The sequence below is a fragment of the Nilaparvata lugens genome, chromosome 8 (genome assembly GCF_014356525.2).
Source record: "Nilaparvata lugens isolate BPH chromosome 8, ASM1435652v1, whole genome shotgun sequence".
NCBI classification, from domain to species: domain Eukaryota; kingdom Metazoa; phylum Arthropoda; class Insecta; order Hemiptera; family Delphacidae; genus Nilaparvata; species Nilaparvata lugens.
Window position 1 is genome coordinate 12,150,696 of NC_052511.1, and position 21,669 is coordinate 12,172,364.

The 21,669-nt window shown below is 35.1% G+C and overlaps 2 protein-coding genes across 3 annotated transcripts in view; one reads left to right on the top strand and one right to left on the bottom strand.

Annotated features, from left to right (window-relative positions):
• The window catches only part of LOC111043807, a 98,883-nt gene that overhangs the window by 29,075 nt on the left and 48,139 nt on the right, over positions 1–21,669 (top strand). The window lies entirely within an intron of this gene.
• Positions 380–1,357, bottom strand: LOC111052562. Its single transcript, XM_022339287.2, has 2 exons — positions 960–1,357; positions 380–664 (listed from the first exon to the last, which is right to left on the bottom strand). Exons 1-2 carry the CDS (start codon positions 1,288–1,290, stop codon positions 660–662), a joined length of 336 nt encoding a protein of 111 aa, XP_022194979.2. The 5' UTR covers positions 1,291–1,357; the 3' UTR covers positions 380–659.

Here is a 21,669-nt window from a genome sequence, read left to right on the forward strand (position 1 = left end):
TACCTCGACTTAGGAACGAATGCATCAATTGTACAGCAGAGGCAGCCATAGATCATATAAATTCCTACAATAGAGCTTAAGACCCGACAAGACTCTGTTCTCGAAATATATTCTGAACGATATTTGGTTCAAATACCATAATTTTGCGAAGAATACTAGCCCTATATATAATTGCGGCAAGAAATTATAAGAATAAAATATTTATAATAGTAGTAATAATAAATTATAAGAGGCGTACCTGTATTACCGCATAAGTGTTCACTGTGTATCCTGTATGTTCTTGTCATTTTTATGTCAACGATATTGCTAATTTGATTCACTTCATCACTGAACATATTATTGAATCACACTTCTGTATTTCTTCATTGAACGAAGTTTCACACTATTTCAATTTTGATCATTCACTTATAATCGTTTCACATAACCTCACATATTTGCGGTCGTTTCAACACACTTGCATCATTGTATCATCCGATAAATTATGGAAGAACCACATCGCATCCTGGAGCCCACATCGGCGACTTCAAGGGCGGAAGATGTCGCGCAGGAGAAACGCCCATGCACCGCCGTCCCAGAGGTCCAGACGTCTGTACTTCACACTACAGAATCCCCACCGCTGACCGAAGACCACACACTCATCCCGCTATATTGGGCAAACATCATCCTGGAAGTAGTAAAAAATTCATATGAAGGAAACACACGAGCAAATGAAGAAATAATGAAGAAGTCCGACAGATGCGGATAGCAAGTGAACAAGGTTTCGGAAAACAGGAACAAAGGTTGAAGGAAGCAGCAGAGGAAAGCAGGATGGTAACACGGCAAATCGAGGGGGATCATCAGACAATAAAAATCAATATTGGACCAGAGACTGAGCCCATGCATGCAGAAGCAAACATACTCGACGAGGAGGTCATAAAACAGGCAGGTGAACATGACACATATAAGGAAGACCAACCTACCGAGAATGTCAAGACTGAAGTCGTGCCACACCCCGCAGAACGCCGAGAGGAGCCGGACGACATCGCCCGCCAAGCTGAGGATGACATCGATAGCGTAGAGGGACAACCCGTACCACCACCCGCAGAATGCCAAGAGAAGCCGGACGACATCACCCGCCAGGCCGAGGACGACATCCATCAGGTAGAGGGACAGCCCATACCACCGCGCGCCGGACACCAGGAGTCCAAGGATGTTGCCCGCCGAGTGGAAGAGCAGCCCGGACCGCCGACCGCCCACATCACCGTCCATCCACCGAAGACAGCGCCTGCAACATACAAACCCAATACTCATGAAGATAACCCACAAAACAATAGAAGTAAAACAGAAACCCACAACAAATCAAAATCAAAACAAAAACCGAAAACTATGAATCAAAACCACAAACAAGAAGAACACAATACGTCCAAAAAGAAAACAACTAGTAGAGTGCATTTACACCGCCGTCATATAAGGCTGAAATCCTACATCAAATCTTTTACCAGCATGCAAGAAAAAAGGAAAATAATAGTAAGAAGAATCTATTCACACCGCAGTCATGTCCGGTTAAAACCAAACAGACATTACACCAGCATGCAGAAAAGTAAAGCATTATTTGGAAAAACCCAAGGACACCACCGGCATGTCAGGTTTAAAAGATCAAACTGCATGTTACCGGCCGACCAAGAGGAAATGAATTTGTAAGAATTGATTTACACCACCGGCACATTCGTTTAAACCAAGTTTGATAAAACGGATAGTTGCAAATTGGAAGGAAAACTTGAAACAAATACTGAAATCAAATTTAGATGGGGGCTTAAGGAATAATTTTTGAATTAATTTGGAAGCTACGTTGTGAATACATAATCATCAAACTTGTCATAATCACAGCCTACCCATGAATCACATCTTTGCAAACTAGCATCTTTCTACTACAGCCTAATCCATCAACATAACCTAAACTTCGCCGCATCTCAGCTAATAAGGAAATATTATTAATCCACATCAAATGAAGAAATTATTATCAACTTTAATAACAGAAGAAAATAAAACTACGAAACAACATTAAAAATTTACCAACCTAATCAAGCCGTCTGCCTCATGCTACAATCATCACAGAAACAATCGCCTGGTATCGTCTGCACAACTGAAAAACAGAAACAAAATTATATTATCCACGGAAAATAATTATAAATTAGAAATAACATGAAATTAGTAGTGAATAGGAGGAAAGAAAATAAACAAAGTTTATTTGAAAAAATGTGTAAATCTAACCTCGAAATACAGAATCGATCAAGAAAAATCTATTCAGAACCAAAGCCTGTTCGATAATTTTCTTCGTCCCACCAACCAATGTGTACGAAATCCTAGAGTCAATATTAATAGAATCAAAGCAATATCGTTATTCAATTATTGTAACCTATTATTAATGTGAAATTATAAGCAAAACGCAACCAAAAATATATATTTATGTTAATTTGCACGAAATGCGCATGTTCTATGTCATATATGAATGTATCTCTAAAAAACTCCAAAGAAATGAAATTCTTACCTTTAAATGTGAAATTTATTACTGTTGCATCAAAAGATCATGAATTGTAATTCAAATTGATAATGTAAGACTTAATATTTGTAACCAACATGATAAAAATCAAGAAAGCCATTTCAAGGGTAACCCTGTTTGTACGCAACGTACTAAGCGCAAATAAGAAATTGCTCGAGTCAAACGGTAGACGATTGTCAAGTCACCGAAGTAAAATCACACTCTCACCCAATTTATGTAAAAGCCAAACCAAAGAGTCGAAACCTGTAATAACTATGAAAAAATGATGAAAGTCTATATTTGTTGCAAATACTATTCAAATCTTAAGAAGTAATATGTGAAATCTTGTATATTTGTTATAATTATGGGTCTGCTCATAAGCCACCCGTGAATGGAAGTTGTGGAGTTGTTTTAATGAAGGATCCAAGAGACCTCATTAATTATTGTATTTCGATTGTATCCAATGAAAGGAACAATCAATTATTTATTTTTCGTAGCCAAAAGTGCACGATATATTGTTTTTAGTGTTAAGTGTTGAGTTTTCGTAGAAGTAAGGAGATGAAATAGTGTATTCATCACAATATCGGATTTTTCAAATAGTCATTGTTTCGACTCGTCTCCCAATTACCTATTTAAAATATCCTGGGGGCTTTTGTGTGATGAATTTTTCAAATAGATCTCACGAGAAGAGAGAAAAATTGTGATTACCTTTTAAAATGAAAGAATTTGCTAAAGGAATAGTTAGCGACCGAGCGATAAAGCTTACTTATCAATAACTGTATATTTGATAAGAGTACCGTTCTGTACTGAATATTTTTCTAGGAAAATTATTCAATAAAATTATAATTATTTTGCGAATAAAGCACAAATTATTTATGAATCGCTCACCGATTTTGAGGTTACACTTGTTTACTATCGATCAGATGTTTTTAAAACAGTTCGAACGCAGCTGACTGATTCAAAGCATTGTCAAATATCATACCGTTCTCATGCAAGGTAAAATATCATTCCTAAAAATTATAAAACTATCAATAAAGGATCAAGAATTTCAAAATAAAAAATAAAATATATGTATTATTGTTGAAATTATTTATTATTTAAGAAATTGTATTATGCGTCGGGTCTTATTGTAACTAAATAGGTCATAGCATGAAATTCTATTATTGATAAAATGGCAGAAATTAATTATAATAATCTCAAACCTAATGAAAATTGTACAAGAATATTAATTTATTAATAATTTAATTCAACTGAACCACATGGTAATTAAATCTCTATGGCAGGTCTAAGCCAATCACAGTGCATAGAAATAGCACCAAGACGGTGATCGTTTGAAAGCAACACATGTTAATCTATTATCAGACAACAACCCTGCCTTATCAGTTACACTAGCACATGTACATTGTATGAGAGGAACTATGTCTACAAGATTAAGCAGTTTTAAGAATTACATAAATTAAATTATTATTGTAATTAAGGAATTGTATTCTACTACTTGCCACTGACGTCATGTTTACGTCACAAGCGTTCTACCAATGGCAAATTTTTATGCAAATTATTACATCGAGATTCTGAGAAGCAAGGTCTAGCCTAAAAGCTTAGAGAAAACAGCAGCACTTCCCTTTTGAAATCCTTACCGTGTAGATCTCTTTTATAGTTACCAAAGACCTATTTGTAAAATTTCTTGTTCGATTTTAAATGTTTTATTTGTGAGCCGATATTTTAGGCCAATCTATTTGTTATTTATAAATTTCTGTTTTCATCAATCGATAAATTTAAAAGCTTAAAGTAAATTATCCCTTAATTAATTCGGTGAAGGAGATATTTAAATTAAAATCCCCACGTGCTGAAATTGAAGCCTGGATTGCCGCCGATCAAACGATTTTTGATCTATAGAAGAAAACCACGACCGCCAAGGAAGTTCACGTGAGTTATAAGTCATAAGGGGCCCCAATCTACGCTTCGAAAATATTTCAGTGCAGAAAAACATAAATTTTTCTTCGTTAAATTATTGGCCACGCCGACAAGCGCTTTAACATTAAGAGCCTAGAATTTATTCATATTTAATTTCTAAGAATTTGTAGTTGATTAGCTATCCTCCGCTGCCTGAACCACGACCCCGAGCATTTTAAAAATATTTTATAATTCATTTTTTCACTATTTTTTCAAAATTGTTCAATGTTATCAATCGTAAAATTCTGTTGAATCACGCATGGTATCATGCAAGCACAAGAAATTTTTTAACTATTCTGTTAATGCCAAATTATTATCAACCTGTAAATCAAATCCTGAATCTGCACTGTATGATTACATATTTTATTGTAATATATTTCAGTTTTGTTAATTCGCTTTCTGAGTTCGATTATTTCTTAAGCCTGTCAATTATTGTGTCTGATACGTTCTATATCATCAAGAACCGATCGAATACGATCATTGAAATAATTGAATCAAGCTGGATATTGGAACAGGTCTAAGTGGATGTAGCGAGTGGGGTCAGATCGAGATATTTATTCTTTGTCCTTACCTGCTCATACATCAGCTTTTATCTGTTACCTACCTCGACTTAGGAGCGAATGCATCAATTGTACAGCAGAGGCAGCCATAGATCATATAAATTCCTACAATAGAGCTTAAAACCCGACAAGACTCTGTTCTCGAAATATATTCTGAACGATATTTGGTTCAAATACCATATTTTTAATCCTTCAGAACTTATTAGAGACGCAGTCCCGTAAATTAGCTACATCGGGATTTTTGCTCGACCTGTATGATTTTGTATGCTCATTCTTCACAGGTAATAATTTTAAGGTATCCGTATTCAGTGTTTAGCGTCCGCTACACTACTTATAAAAGTTTCATCATTATACAATCTGTCATTAGAAGAATCAAGGGTGAGCGAGCGTTTAGGCCTCCCGCGATTCCGACAATTGTATGAATCTTGTAGTGAATCAATCAGTCTGGTGTTCACTCAGCGTCCACACACGCATTGCAAAATTTATAGCCTCTACACCATTGACTCAGTACAAGATTCACCCTACATGTGTGAAGCCATCAAATACCGCTCCACATGATTTGCCGGCCCAACGTGAGGCATTTGGATACAGCACTACATGATTTGGCAAATCTCTCTACATATGTGAGGCGAGTAAAATACAGCCCCACATGATTTGCCGGCCCAACGTGAGGCATTTAGATTCAGCACTACATGATTTGGCAAATCTCTCTACATATGTGAGCCGTTAAAAAACGCACCACAATATCTGTAGTGCAAACAACGCACCTGAAGGTATTGGAAGTTGGATGCTATATAAATATGCAGTTAGAGCTTATAGAAAACAACTGACATGTGAATTTGCATCAATAATGAGACGCAAATAAGGAGTTTTATATCTCCAATTAGATAAAATTGGCAATGCGAAAAGAGTGATTGGACTTTCTTATCATATTCAGGTTATTGAAAATGCATTTCATTGGAGAAGAGAACCAACCAAGTAGTGCTGTGGAAAGATTCTGATGATACGATTGATATGGAAATTCAGATCATCCAATTCATTCAATAAGAATTGATCATTCATTAAAGAATATGAGAAAATTGTCATGCCATTCCATTGTTTTCATTCCATAGTCTTTTCATTCATCGAGTGGATTATCATGCAGATTCAATGCATTATAAATTCAGTCAAACAACAAACTATAATGAGTTGAACAATGAATTTGATTATCATTAATCATGGTCACTTGTTCATCAATAATAATAATATTTTTTCATTATTTATCTGAAAAATAACATCTGTATCAATTCTTTGTAGTTTAAAATCAGTAGATAGTTTGCAGATAGGTTGTGAGTCTACAAGTTCTACTGTATGCTGTTTGGAACACAAAAAAGTAATTTGACTAATACGAAAACATGATTGGTTAGTATCCGATTCTCAAATCCCATTGTAGTATTATACGAGGAGCAATTGAAGCTAGTATATAGTATTCAAACTACAGTAATTACTCAATTTCGAAAATTATTCCAACCCAAATAACAATATCTCTATAAAAGTAATACATATAGCATACTATAGGCTTATGTGTAGTATATACCTGTAGGTAGACTACTATTTTTTCAAATTGACATACAAATTACGCCAGACTACTGCAATTTAAAAAATGAATCCGAACACATAATTCATCTTCCACATGAATCATTTCCAGTATTGTCCGCTTGTTGACCCATTTGTAACGTAAAGGTTTTACGGCTAACCGGTAGACACGTTCCTAATCAAACGCAATAACCATTCCAGTCTTGCAGCTGTATTAAAACTAATGCCAGTGCTCATCTTCAGTTAGCATAGCATCCATTTTTCTCGAAGATTACCACTAATAGCATTACTGGCAGAAGCTCAGCTGTGTGCTGAAGACTTGCGTAATTATTTGTGGTATTTGGGTAAATAGGTCCGCAGTTAGATAGTTTTCAGTTCACCGACTGTCAATGAACTTGTCCCAGTGCAGAGTTTACCTACGCTTCAACGGAAATGTCATTAGTGCAACATAATAGCACTGATCTTGAGACAAATGCTTATTTTCATAGCACCGGTCTGCAGTGGTTATGGGTCGTGACAAAGCTATTTTTCAGGCATCTATAAATAGTAGTTTTTGTACATACAGTAATAATAATACAATACTAATAATGTGTCGTACAATAGTACTCTATTAACAATAGTTATTACGACGATTACAATGTTTATTACGACGATTTCGGGTTAAAACATGTTCAGTAGATCAGTAGGTTAATCATGAAAAGAGAGTCGTTGTCGTGTAGTCGTGGTGTCGTATAGTTGAAGCTTTGAAACATGTTACCTGAGACTAACTTCAAACATAAATAATCTTATTTCGACTCTTTGGCCGAATAATAGGCCTATATCTCTTATCGTTTGATAAGTTACTGTTTTTCAAACAATCTGAACAAGAAATATGGGAATTTATCGATCTTGAATTACTACCCTACTTTTCGAAATGCTGGATCTCACTTGATGTTTATCATAGAGAAAAAGATCTTGAGTTTTTCCTTTGTGAAACAAGTCCTTTTCTAAATTATTAGTTTGAAGAGTGTAGAAGTTGAAAAGATAATTTATTCGTTTGGTTGAGGATAATGATTAGAAAAACTGTGGAAATATCGCGGTTCTGAATTATGCTCTCAGGCCAGTATTGTTCCATGTCATCTGAGGGACTCAAACTCGAAATGAAGCTGTACTAACGACATATTTATTTAAATATCGAAATATATAAAATTTGGAATTATCAAAAACTACCACAATAACATCTCCACGACTTCATGAAAAGTCGAAATTGGTACCCCATTGTTTCAAGATGTATGTACGATTTGAAAGTTTTATTGTGCTTTATAGATTCAATATCAAGAAACGACTTGTATCATTAATCTATAAATTATATGAAGCTAATATTATTTAATGACAGAGTGTACAGACATTTAGACGTGGATATTTTATGAATAGTTTGTCTGCTAGTAGGATGTAATTAATAACCGAAGTATGCAGAGTACAAAATATGTCATTATTTCTTGCATTATATGAATACGCAGTCGAAATTTAAATAAAATACAGAAGTGACATAAAATCTGCAAGTAATTATTACATATATTATGTTGTCGAGGAATTATTGTGATATTTGTCCAACCACGGTACTAAAATTGAAGCTTTAATAGCATGGCATTCAGTGAGACTTGTTGTTGCTTGTTGAAAATACTGTGCCTTAGAGCTAGTTCTTTTTTAGAATACTGAACTTACATTTTACGTATGTCTGCGCCGAGTTTACAGTAGCAAGAGATTTTACTATCACAATAACGTTTTATCTCTTCCAAAAATGCATACAGTTGAAGAAGAAATGGAAGAGAATGAATGCTATTCTATGTATCTTCTTGAAGTTCTTGAAGTGGGTAGTAATTACTACTGTCTCTCAAATACAGAAAATGAATGATGAATTCAGAAAAGCCATTGAAAAATCCAAAGTGAATTTTTTTGTAATTTCACTGCAGGTGTCATTGTCTTTAGTACCTACATTCTTCAACTTAGTAGCTTTTCAACTATATATACTTTACTCTCTGAAATTGTATCATTTCCATATTACTAAGGTAGGAGCATCTTTAGATTAAGTAATGCTCAAATGAGGGTCTGTATCCATTGGCGTTATGCTCTATTACAGAAGAAAGAGGTTGATCCCATTCTTATATTTATATTATAGAGGTGTTTATTTAGAGGTGTGATTTAGAGATAGTTAGTTAGTTAGTTCCGAATCTAATTAGGCCTATGCAAATTTCAAGTTTGACGTTTCTCATTGGTAATAGATGAAACACAACTATACGAGAATTATATTTATAACTCGTAAAGATAGATCACAGAACCAGTAGACATACACGAAACACAAAAACTAAAACATTTAGTAGACAACCACTATTGAAAGTGAACAAAGATGTCAATTTTAGGTGTCTGTTTAGCGAATATGCATACCTTGTATACTGTCTTGGAAATCTACAACACCCAATCAACAAGTCATCTGAACACCTGAACAACGTATCAATATAATTTATGAATCTTGTCTTTTCAAGGTATTTCATCCAGTTTTCAGATTGGAAAATTTATAAATATGCCTATGGAAATCTATTGGACTACATCTATAATCATGATTTTCAAATACTTGGAATCTATAGTTTTAATTTCTTGTCTATGGGAATCGAATATGTCTTTAATCGAATCTATAGTTTCAGTTGTAAAATTCTCAATCTTTCTGAATCCTTCTGGTTCTGGTTCTCCATCGAAGAATAGTATCCTCTTCTATGATGTATGAAAAACAGTTCCTCACCCGAACCATTTACACTCAAATTCTGCTTGATTACATTATTGCGAATTGTGAGTCAATATTCGCCACCCACTCCCGCAATCGCTCACACCTTTTTCCGCCGCATTCCATCGTCTTCCTCCTCAATTTCCTCCTCCACATCCTCACCTTCCTCCAACACATATCAGAAGATCGCGAAAGTGAAAAGTGGGTCGATAACGGTCAGATTCGACCAGCCCTTTTTCCGTGTCTGCAGTTAGATAACTGTCGATTTGTATCCATATGTATATATCTCATACAATATAAAACGAGTTCCCCACTCTTTATATATGTACTGAATGGGTCTGTACATGTATTTTGTAGAGTTGTGAGTGCTTTAACAGAACCGGTCGACTTCTTCAACGAATGTCAGACATTATCATCTTTACGATCTTGGCGGAGTACTGAAACAATTTTAATTACGAGCACATAAAGTGAGTCTCGCGGCTGACTATGTGACACCAATAACTGACCCCTGCCATACAATTGCCCGCCGATCTTATCCTGTAAGACTTCACTTATTATTATCCATCCGTCCATTGTGGTTCTATCCATGGTAGAACCGACAACCATTTCTTACACAACCCTGCACTATCATAGTAAAATATGGTAAACAATCTTTGTTTTTGCATACAATAAATCTTTGAATGCAAAATGTAATTGGATTCGTACCTACTTCATTGTTTATCACATGATTTATGGAATCAATTTGTAATGATTATTTTCTCTGGAGCAGAGTACTTCCTAGTACGAGAGGAGTATGTATGATGCAATAACACTGTTCTTTCAAGGCCTCTGAAAAATATGAATTATGGAATGAAACTTGTTACCTTATCTACAATGAAAGCTTGGAACATTGAGAGATGTATTTCAGCTATGATAATTCATAAAACTTTATTCAGAGATTGAATTTCTTAACTGAGGAGTTGAGAAAGCAACTGAAGCTACTGTTGGACTACCATGCAATGGATGTTGCTCTAACATCTTTAAACATTTTGATCAAGAAAGCGAATTGATTGAAATTCAAACTTTGATCCTACGTTAAAAAATGAATAGCAAATCAGGAAATCTACTTTGATCTTAATTGAAAGTGGAATTTATGCAATATTAAAAGAAATATATTGATGAAAAATAATGCTCCTAGTACTTTATTCAATACATACCCAATGGTTCATGAAATAATGAATATAATTCTTTTCTATGCAGTCTAAAGTGTATAAAACACTTTTTCCATGAGACGGTTAGAAATTCCAATTTGACAAAAATGTATACTATGATAATTTTTTTCTAAAAACAATGCATTGTCGCTATATAAAATATTATTTGTTCAATTGATGATATAATTTTTTTACAGGTAAGTTATTCCTGCATGGTGCTTGAATTCGTGTGAAAGAAAAGCTTGAAGATTTCCACTTGCACAAATAATGAATACCGTACAGGTAATGTTGGCATTAACTCAATTCCGTATATTTCTGTTTCATATACACTCATGCATCATTTGTTCATTTCTCTATCTCCTATGTTCAAGTTATAAATTGATTTGTGAATTTGTTTTCTTATTGTATGTAAAAGATCCTTGAGCCTTGAATGATGATTTTATTTGTATCTGTCTTGAATTTCCAGTTGAATCAAAATGTGGAAATTAAATAGGGTGATCTTGAAAACACTGAGAAACTCGTCAACACAAGAATTTCGAATTAGCTTGAGATACGAGTACCTGTTGGTATAGAAAATACTACACTGTAATTTGATTGGTGTCCATTTCGGTATTAAAATTTAAATGGGATGTTATTGCTGAACAATAGGAATGAATCTCACTGGAATGGACAATGAATTCAATTACTAAGCTAGCAGGTGAAATAATATCTCGACTATTGTCTATAGCCCAATTGGTACAACAATGGAAATGATCATAATGGAAAATAATACTGAACTTATGAATCCAAAAAGAAGGGAGCAATAGTAAATTCGAGTAATTTCAATTGAAAATTTATGAAATGAGATTCATATTGTTATATGAATAATCATGTCTACTATTCTCTCAGTTTCATTCCTTCAAGAAATATAATATAATTGTGATAACATCATCATTAGCTATCAAGAAATCTTTAGGCGGCAATAGCTTTATACTTGAGAATTTAATATTCCTTCCCTAATTGAAAGCTAAGTCATAGACATATTGAATGAAAAAGACTAAGAAATTGTCAAAAAACCACTGATTTATTGACAATTAGAAAGACCGGTTTCGGTTATTACACCATTGTCAATCTCTGATAAGGTTTATGCCTTGACTAAAAGGTTTATCAGAGATTGACAATGGTGTAATAATCGAAACCGTTCTTCCTAATTGTCAATAAATCAGTGGTTTTTTGACAATTTCTTGGTCTTTTTCATTCAATATGAATAATTACCACAATATCAACTTCTCAACTACACAAAAAGTCATAGACATATCGTGCAAATAAATATTTATCTAGGATAAGATAATCTTATAGATAAATTCAAATTCATCATTTACACGAATTTTAAATCTCAGTTTCAATAAATGATAATCCAATTTACCACATGGGAGATGAATCATTGTTATTCTTTCGAGTGACTGACCTTATTAGATAAAATTCCTTCACAATGTTCAAATCTATTCTGTATCAATAGATTCCAAGTCTATCAATTATCATTTTTCTTCACCATGTACAAATATTTCTCATATTCAGAAAGAATTTTATTTCTCGAACTATCGTGTGCAACTTAGCTGTAGTTGTATTGGGGAGGATCATTATTTCTAGGTAATTATGTTCCTAAACACGAAAACGGTTTCGAAAATCGGCTGCATTGAATGGCAGTCAAGATCGTCTTACATCAGCTGTTATTCTGCAATCATCATCGATGAAAAGTAGAGGTTATTAACCGTAAAGAGCAGAGCTCTGCTTTGATTCCGCCGATTTATTCTGCGCTTTCCGATTTCAGTTTCTAGCTGGTCTCTGACGGTGCGTTTGTTTTGGGCAATTTTGTGAGTGACTGCTAACTGCTGCTATAAAGGCAACCAATCAAAACCGCAGGTGGTCTTCAAACAGCCGGATACGTGAAAGCCGGAAAATAGAGACTGGTGGCAACTGGCAACACGCGCTGTTGCTTTCGGTTACCTTTCTATTTTTGTTTTCATCTTTCTCTCATTGTTCACCGCGGTGACCAAAGGAATTCCCGGTTTAATGATCCTTCAAATTTCGTTTTCATCGAGAAAGAATGGACCTGCTCCAGTGATTTAAGACAGCTGCCTTCAATGTCAATTGAAATTGTGCTGTAATCACTGCTGGTATTGAATGGCATGAGGCATGACCATCTTTCTGTCATCACCACAAAGTGTTTGTTGCTCGTCATCAATTCAATTGATTGACTGCTATTTGTTTTACGAGTTTTATTCAAATAAAACAATATCAGTAGGAAAAAATTATGTCATACTGTGTTTTTATTACGTTGTGGAAAAATTTTGCAGCATCTCTGATAACAGTGCTCCATTTAATTCTTCTATAATCTCACAAAATTTCTCTTTTTTATATAATTCCTCCACAATATTATTCATATATCGATTCCCCTCTACCAATTAGCAATCATTGGCTTAGAAAGTTTTAAGGCGATTTGAATAAAATGTGGAGACGTTGTGAATACTTGGATTGGATTGTACTCCAGTCTGTTACTTCACTTACACTCAATCCTTGTTAAATTGTGAGGTATTGTAAACGTTCTGCATCTCATGACCTCGACATTCAAGAAGGTAATCGTGAAAATAACCGAATACAATCTAGTCCTCTATAACAATAATTTATAAGCATTGTTCAAGCCAAATCGCAGGAGCAATACATGCAGATATTCGTTCCCCATTCTTCCTGAGTGTTGTAACAAGGTAAACAAAGATTTGCACCAGTGTTGTTGGCAAGTAACACTTATCAAGGCCCAATCCTCCTACTAAGCTGCTATCTGTCAAACATCTGTTCAAGTCTGTTCTGTTGAAAGCCAACGCATTTCAAATAAATTGCCCTAACTGTTGCTTTATTGAGGTATGCTAAAACAACCTGATGAATTACCTACCAACCTGGCAATAGTAATGGAAATGTGATGTACTGCTCAAAGTTCACGCACGAAAGCTCATGAATTCTTAGAGCCATTGTGATGGAAGAGAGAGAACTGGAAAAAAAGTCAAGTAGTCCACAGACAGTGGATAAACTAAGAGACCAGTGTCCTTGTGCCAAAAATTACTTTAAACGATTCTTGATCTTGAACACATTATTCCATTTCTCTGTGCTTCCAGCCTTTCGTCTCAGATTAAGCCACCCACAGATCCTGATGACTAACCCATTTTTATTTATTTTTTAATGTATGCAGGTTGTTTTCATGTCTACAGAAGATTAAAGTAGACTGAATATAACAGAATGAGAAGGAGGAGAAAAATTGAAGGAGCTGGAGAAGAGGAAAAGAGATCAACAATACAAAGAAGAGTTTAAGGGAGAAACAAAAAACTGAAGAAAGAAGATCAAGAGTAAGAAAGTCATGGAAAATCAGGAGGACGAAGAATAAGATAGACAAAAATATTAGAAGTCATCAGTATGTGAAAGAAAATGGTGCTGGAGAACGAAAACAATGAAAGAAGGGAGAAAAATAAGGAGGAGAAAGATTAAATTTCTTCATTTTTAAAGAACAATAAGAAGGAGGTGGATTTGATGTCTCCATTTTCATAAAGAGGGCTACTAATGTGAGTGGATAGGATGCAAGTATAATTTAAACTGCTGAAATGTGTATTGCTAGGGGAAGTTCTTGGCATAAGAAGAATTTGAGAACGTGGTTTGGAGTGTCCACCCCCGAACTCTTCTGAGCTGCTGTGAACAAGGTTATAATTGCCAACATTCGTTAACGGATAGGCATCAGAAGAAGAAGAAGAAAAAGGTAATTTAAAGGAGTATTTATTAGGTATGGATAGGATACAATGGATAATGGAAAAGGAAAATGTTTATTACATGGCACAGAGAGGATAACCATTATAGGAGGCAGAAGGAGAAGAACTTGAAGAGAAATTATGACTGCATTAGGAATAATTGAAGCAGGGGGACAAAGGATAATAAGTGGAGAAAAGAGTTAGGATAAAAACAACGAAGATGATGTAAGGGGAATAGAAGCATAAAGTGGGAGAAAAAGATGGAAAAGGAAGATGGAGAAGAGGTAGAACAGGAGTCAGAAGTGATGGTGAAAAATAATTATGAAAAACGAGGAATAGTGGGATGAAGTGGTAGGATTAATTGGAAAGAAAATACAGGATAAATTTGAGTGGATAAAGGTGGAAAGCAGTAGATAGGTGGAATAAGGAAGTAGACAATAAATAACAAGATTGAAGATAATCGAATAGATAGATGTAGTGCGGAATAATACGTCAGCCGTTCCGAAACAGTAGTCAGACAATGACTGTTGTTATTTTAAACCGGCTGGCATTTTTAGGCTGTGAATACACTGTTCTGTACATATACACTACCTATATACATAATGTACTTTGATATACAGAGCTCGTTGAGGTGAAACGGAGAAGTCCCTACGACGTTTGGCTGTGAATTGCTGTGCCATATTACATTGCCAGTCACGAAGCCGTGTATAAAACGATACTGGACCGCTGAAACAATATGCTGGGTACCGTTACACTGTCATGACCCATGCTCTGGACTGAGACCATGCCTTTCAAACATAACTGCTGATATTCCCAATACAATTTTATTTTGCAAATGTTCAGTATTACCATAGAAAAACAGATAGACCAGTTCTTTGAAGAATAATATTCTTCTATGGTATTACAGATCTCTGTACTATTCTGTCGTATTACTACTCTACTATCACATAGGTGCTCCCTCTCTGCTATGGAATTGCTATTGATACGATGTCCATTGTTTTACCTTGTGAATGTAGGCGTGGTGACCTTTTGAAGGGACCTTAGAATATTCGTATTATCATATAAGTTCACGGAATTCAAACGGTTTGATGAGGAAAAATCCATGAGATATGGAAGGTGAGGGAAATGCTCAAGTAATAATTGGAATAAATTATGGTGGGAAGATAAAAAACAGGAGAAATTGAAATAATTGATTCCTTTTATTGAGGGCGGAGTTAAAACTGTTGGTCCTCTCTGCCACACAACCGTTAAATATTGTCTATACAATTTTATTTTGAAAATGTTCGGTATTACCAAAGAAAAACAGATAGATACAAGAATAGGCTGTTAGAAACAAAGGGCACAGGGAAAAAAGGAGGAGAAGAAGACAGGTGAAAAGGAGAAGAATTAGGAAGTGTAGCAAGTTAGTATAATATATAGAGTTAAAACCAAGGAGCGATTTCCTGATTAGAGGAAATGCCTGATGAATATTAGATTTTGTGAACCAAGTTTTAAAGATTCAGACATCATGACAACGGTCAAATTCCATTCAAAAGATTTTTCCCGATTTTGAGTATGACTTGTTCATAAAGCCTGGATGGACTATTTGTATCATTCAATTGAAATTTATAAGACTACAAATAATTTTTGCACAAATGCGTGATGTTTTAAGGCTTATCCAATGAGTTTCAACCTCTGTGAATCAGCTCCTAGTGAAACAGCTCCTATGGGGCGGAAAATGTTAAAATCCGTCACTGGTTTTCTGCATTGTTGCATTTATTCCAATGATTGCGTAGTTGCTCTTGAAAATCCACAGAATCTTAGACACCTTGGTACTAGTTGAGAAGATTCATTATTCAATGACTAAATGAAGTTTGCATTCGAGTATTGGCAACTCACTTCTTGGCAACTTCACAAGATTCCTCTCTGAACTATTACATGCATCATTAGAGCATCGCCATCGCAACTGACAAACATAAGGAAAACTTGGAACTATAAATGTCATGCTTATGATATCATTGGACAGGAGTGGGATTTGTTCGTGCTCTCTTCCAAGCCAGTTCTATTGAATTATGTTTTATTTCTCGTACTGATTCATTGGTGCCAATCTTCCAAGGAGAAATTATAACTTTCTTCTTTAATTTTGCGTTTCTGTAATTTTGTATCAGATCAGACTATACCAATATAATCAAATTTATATAAATAGATCCAGTTTACAATAACTTGCACAAAATTATAATAGTTACATAAGTCAGCTTAGTACCTTTCAAAAGTTAATGGAGAGTTATAGTCGAAAGAGTACAAGGATGGCATATAGGTACTCTATATACTCTATACCCTACTCTCTACACTCTATATACCCTTTACACCCTATAATCTCCTTGAGAAGAATGGACGTTATTATTTTCAACTGAACAGATTTTCATGTAACTGAGCAGATACAATTTCATCCGAATTCTGTAGTATTTTAGAGAACTCAGTCTTGATTGATTGGATTCTCTTGACGAGTGATTCAGTCCAATGTGAATGTACAAATAGATGTTCACCCAATGAATCTAGTGCACCAATACATATTGGAGGGTTAAGTGTAAGGGAGGGCCGGCTGTGCCCTAACTTCGCCTACCTAGGTTTTTACTTTCCTTGCCCTATTACCATAGGTAAGGAAAGTATTGCTTTCCAAATAATTAAGGTACCCCAATTTCAAGTTTTCTATACGTTTCAAGGTCCCCTGAGTCCAAAAACATGATTTTTGGGTGTTGGTCTTTGTGTGTGTGTGTGTGTGTGTGTGTGTGTGTGTGTGTGTGTGTGGTGTGTGTGTGTGTGTGTGTGGTGTGTGTGTGTGTGTGTGGTGTGTGTGGTGTGTGTGTGTGTGTGTGTGGTGTGTGTGTGTGTGTGTGTGTGTGTGTGGTGTGTGTGTGTGTGTGTGTTGTGTGTGTGTGTGTGTGTGTGTGTGTTGTGTGTGTGTGTGTGTGTGGTGTGTGTGTGTGTGTGTGTGTGTGTGTGTGTTGTGTGTGTGTGTGTATGTTTGTATGTCTGTGAACACGATAACTCCATTCCTAATCAACCGATTGACTTGAAATTTTAAACTTAAGGTCCTTATACCATGAGGATTCAACAATAAGAAATTCAATAAAATTGAATTCAAAATGGCGGAAAAAAATGGCGGATAATCACTAAAAACCATGTTTTTCACGGTTTTCTCGAAAACAGATCTAACGATTTTCTTCAAATTTATACCATGGATAGCTATTTATAAGCTCTATCAACTGACATGAGTCTCAATTCTGGGAAAATTAGAGGAGCTCCTCAATATTCTTGAGAAAAATGGCCGATAATTACTAAAAAACATGTTTTTCTCAAAAATGACTGGATCGATTTTTTCAATTTCATACCCTGTATACAGTAGTTATTTATCAGCTCTATCAACTGGCATGAGTCTCCTCTCTGGGAAACTAATGGGGGATCCACCCCATCCTTGAAAAATGGACTTTGTAACCTCCTTCTCGTGCATGAGCTAGGTAGGTAGTGCAGTTCATAAAAAGAACACATAAACGAGATATTTCATCTGTAGAACAGCTGTTTTGACGACTTTGAAAAAAATCATCGAATTTCACAATTTACACAAAGGAAAAAGTACTCTGAAAACAATAATTATTATATACACATATACAGAGGTCTGATCGTAGTTTCAAATATGTTGCCGCCAATCGTCATTATGTTATTCCTCTGAATTATTCTCGTTTAAGAATATGGGGCTTACAGTTCAATAAGCAAGGAAAGTTGTGTGAGTGTATTCACTACCTCCGTAAACAAAGCCGTAGTGCATTCGTGTGACGTCAGCACAGGTAGGGCTCCTGCACCAATAAAAATTCATTGATTTCAGCTGATCTATATCAGCTCGTGTTTTTATTGGTGTAGGAGTCCTACCTGTGCTGACGTCAAACGAATGCACTATGGCTTTGTTTACAGAGGTAGTGGTGTATCACACCAGATTTTTTAATGAAGGCAGCCAATCAATCAATCATCCCACAAATCATTATTTATTTATTCGATTCACTTGCATTCCCAATCAAATTTAACAAATTTGTGCTACCTTTTCTCCCTGAAGGACGGAAAATGCTTTCACGCACACACTATTTTCCTGAGTTGACAGCCCAGCCATTATAGGAGACGTTCGACATTGTCGTGCGTCTCCGGCATAGCTGTTTAGCACTCTCTAAACTGGATACAAACCTACTAAACTGCCCAGTTTTCCCCAAAAGTAAAACTGGCATCCTCACAGAGAGTAATTGCATCAGTCTACTCATGGTATACGACATCTGTAGTACAGTTACCCTTTATCCTACCACCTTAGTGAGTAAATAATAAATTCATATCTTCTTTAAATGTATGAATTCAGGGTCACTTTCTTGTATTTATAAAATATAACGGAATGAGCGAAGTGAATTCTATGTTTCAAGTCAATCGGCGTTTGTCTGGTTGTTTGTTTGTACCGCAGTTATGGTCCGATTTGGATAAAATTTGGTATACAGGTACTTTGAAACAAGGCGCAGAAACGTATGTATTCAAAATTTTTAAATTCATTCCCGTTTCAAGATGGCGGCCATTTATTCGGAAATTTTACCCTAAAAATCAACCTAACTTTTTAATACTTTATCAGATCAGGTTTAAATTGGGCTCATTCTTCTCAGCTCTTCAAAGCGGTATTATTTCATGTATCACATGTTGAAAATTTTCTAATTTTTGGCATTTCGATTTTTTCTCCAAGTCCCAATTCAAGTTTCAGATTTTTTATCTTTTAAACCGTGCTTCCGAACTCAAAAGTGTAGAGGACCTTTATTCTTCAGCGCTCCAAGGTGGTATTATTTCATATATCACATGTTTGAAATTTCAAAAATTTAGAATTCGATAATCCCCCCTACCAGTCATAGATTTGAAGCTTCAGATTTCTTATCTCTTTAGCTGTGCATCCTAGCTCAAAAGTGTAGGAAACTTTTACTTTCCAGAGCTCGAAGGCGGTCTGATTTCATACATTACATGTTGAAAATTTTGAATTTTTTGTAATTAAAATTATTCACCCCCCCCCAAGACCGACATTTCAAGTTTCAGATTTTTTATATTTTTAACCGTGCATCCTAGCTCAAAAATATAAAGAACTTCTATTTCTCAGCGTCCACCACCGATCCTATTGCATTTATATCATTATACTCTAAATCCAATTTGTATGTGTGTTTGTGTATGAATAGGCGGGCGTGTGTCAATAGTGATTTTAGTGAGTGTAGCGAATTCTACTGTTCTCTGAACTACTAGTTGTAGTGTAGTATAAACTAGATAAACTAGTAGTTATAATTGTATTTTTATCTTCTTATTTTTAAAAGGGTACTACACTACAATTCTATTTTATAAAGATAAATTCATGTTATCTCAATCTCAAATACAAAAGACTTGTGGAAACAATAATGAACTGGCGTTGCTCAAAATTTTATGATCATAAAATACAATTCGTGCCTTTCTCATCTTCAGAATCGGAGTTCGGAATTCGGATTGTCATCGAACAATGATCTGTAGATTATAATCGACAAAAAGATTGAACATGCGATATTGCTGAAGTGATCTGAAAAACAGATGCAAAATGGTAGAGCATAGTGTGTTGTTCTACGCTCACGAGTGCAGGTCTCTCGCTCTGATTGGCACGGTCTTTATCTCAGCGCGTCGATCTGTCTCGCGCCAGTATCTTTCGGAGCGTAATTTCTTCAGCCAATTGGAGTTCACTTTCGACCGTCTTCACTATCAGTGGCTAGGCAATAACCCAGGCCTACTAATCTACATTCGTTGATCGGAAAATGGTAAATTGAAAACTCGTTCAATGTTTTTCACCATTTATCAAATGATTCATCAGATTCATCAAATCTATTAGAAATCTCTCAATAAAACAGTTTTACAAGAAAGTTTTATCAGTTCCGGATATTTTCAATGCTCTTTGGAGAAATTAAAATGTGTCGAATGTGAAACATTTATTGCGAAACTTATTCAGTAAAACAGGTTACACATTGCCATAAACTATATAAGACTACAGGTAGATTCCCAGTATTTATTGAAAGTATCCATTGAATTTGATTCTATGGTATTGAAATAATTATTATTGTGTGTATGGAAAAAATCCATTGTCTGGATGAGTTCCTTTTTAAATCACGAATCAGTATAAATCATGTCCGGAGGAATGTCTGCTCTGGATTCAGTTATCAACAGAGAACAGAGAATAGTTTGTATCGGAAACCTACTTACCCACTGTATTCCCAGTCAGGCAACGCTACACATAGTGTGCATGTTTCAGGAAATATTACCACTATTTCCGTGTGAATGAGAGAAATGTCAGAATCATAGTTATTTTGCGAAACTTGGCGAACAGAAGAATGGAACACAAACTGGAGAATCTATTGTGATTCTCGTGAGAGAATAGATGAGACGAGAATCGTGGAGAAAAAATAACGTGAAATTATTCTGTAACTGAGCTGTGTGATAGGAGGTGTTAAAATCTTCGTGTCCTGATTATAAGCATTCTGTCTCATACTCTAGAATCAAATCTCGGATAGTTTCTACATTTCTCACTTTTTCTTTCAGCTTTCAGAATATCTTTTCTTTTATGCCAACAAAGGGAAATAAACTAGGAAAACTCAAGATTTTATGCTTTGCTCTCTATGAGTGTGTCTGAAGTTAAACACATCTCTTTCCAAGTATTTCAGCTAATTGTTGGGAGAAAATCTACTTTGTATACCTAAAGAGTAGTTATAAAATCGATGTTGAATCTACAGTATATTTAAAAATATCCATCTTTCATTAATAAGGTCCCCAAATAACTGCACATAACATTCATTTGTTTTGAAATACATTGTTTCAGACTCTTGGATTCCTGTAATATAGAAATATTGTTGTAAATATCTATATTCATGAAAATTTGGATAAACAGTTTTAATTTCTAAGACAGGTTTTCTTAACCAAGATGATTGAAGTCTTGAACAGTGTCTGATTTGTGTTGCATCCAGTTCCTTGAATATTTCTCTCAAATGTGCGAGATAAAGCCGATTTACTTTAAAAATGTTCACTTGAACAATCTTATCAAAATTTGGTAGTTATTGATAAATCAAGTTGGAAGTAAGGAATGGTTCTCAATGATTGATTGAACACAGGATATTAGCAATCTAGAATTTAGCAATTTGACAAATTTGGCAATTTAGAATCAGTAGTATAAATCACGTCGTCCTTGTACTCAACACCTTGGTACTGCTTCAGTAGAGACTTTCTTCAACAGTAGTAGATAGAGTTTTTATAGAGGCAGATCTCATTTTACTCACCAGTTTCAATTCCA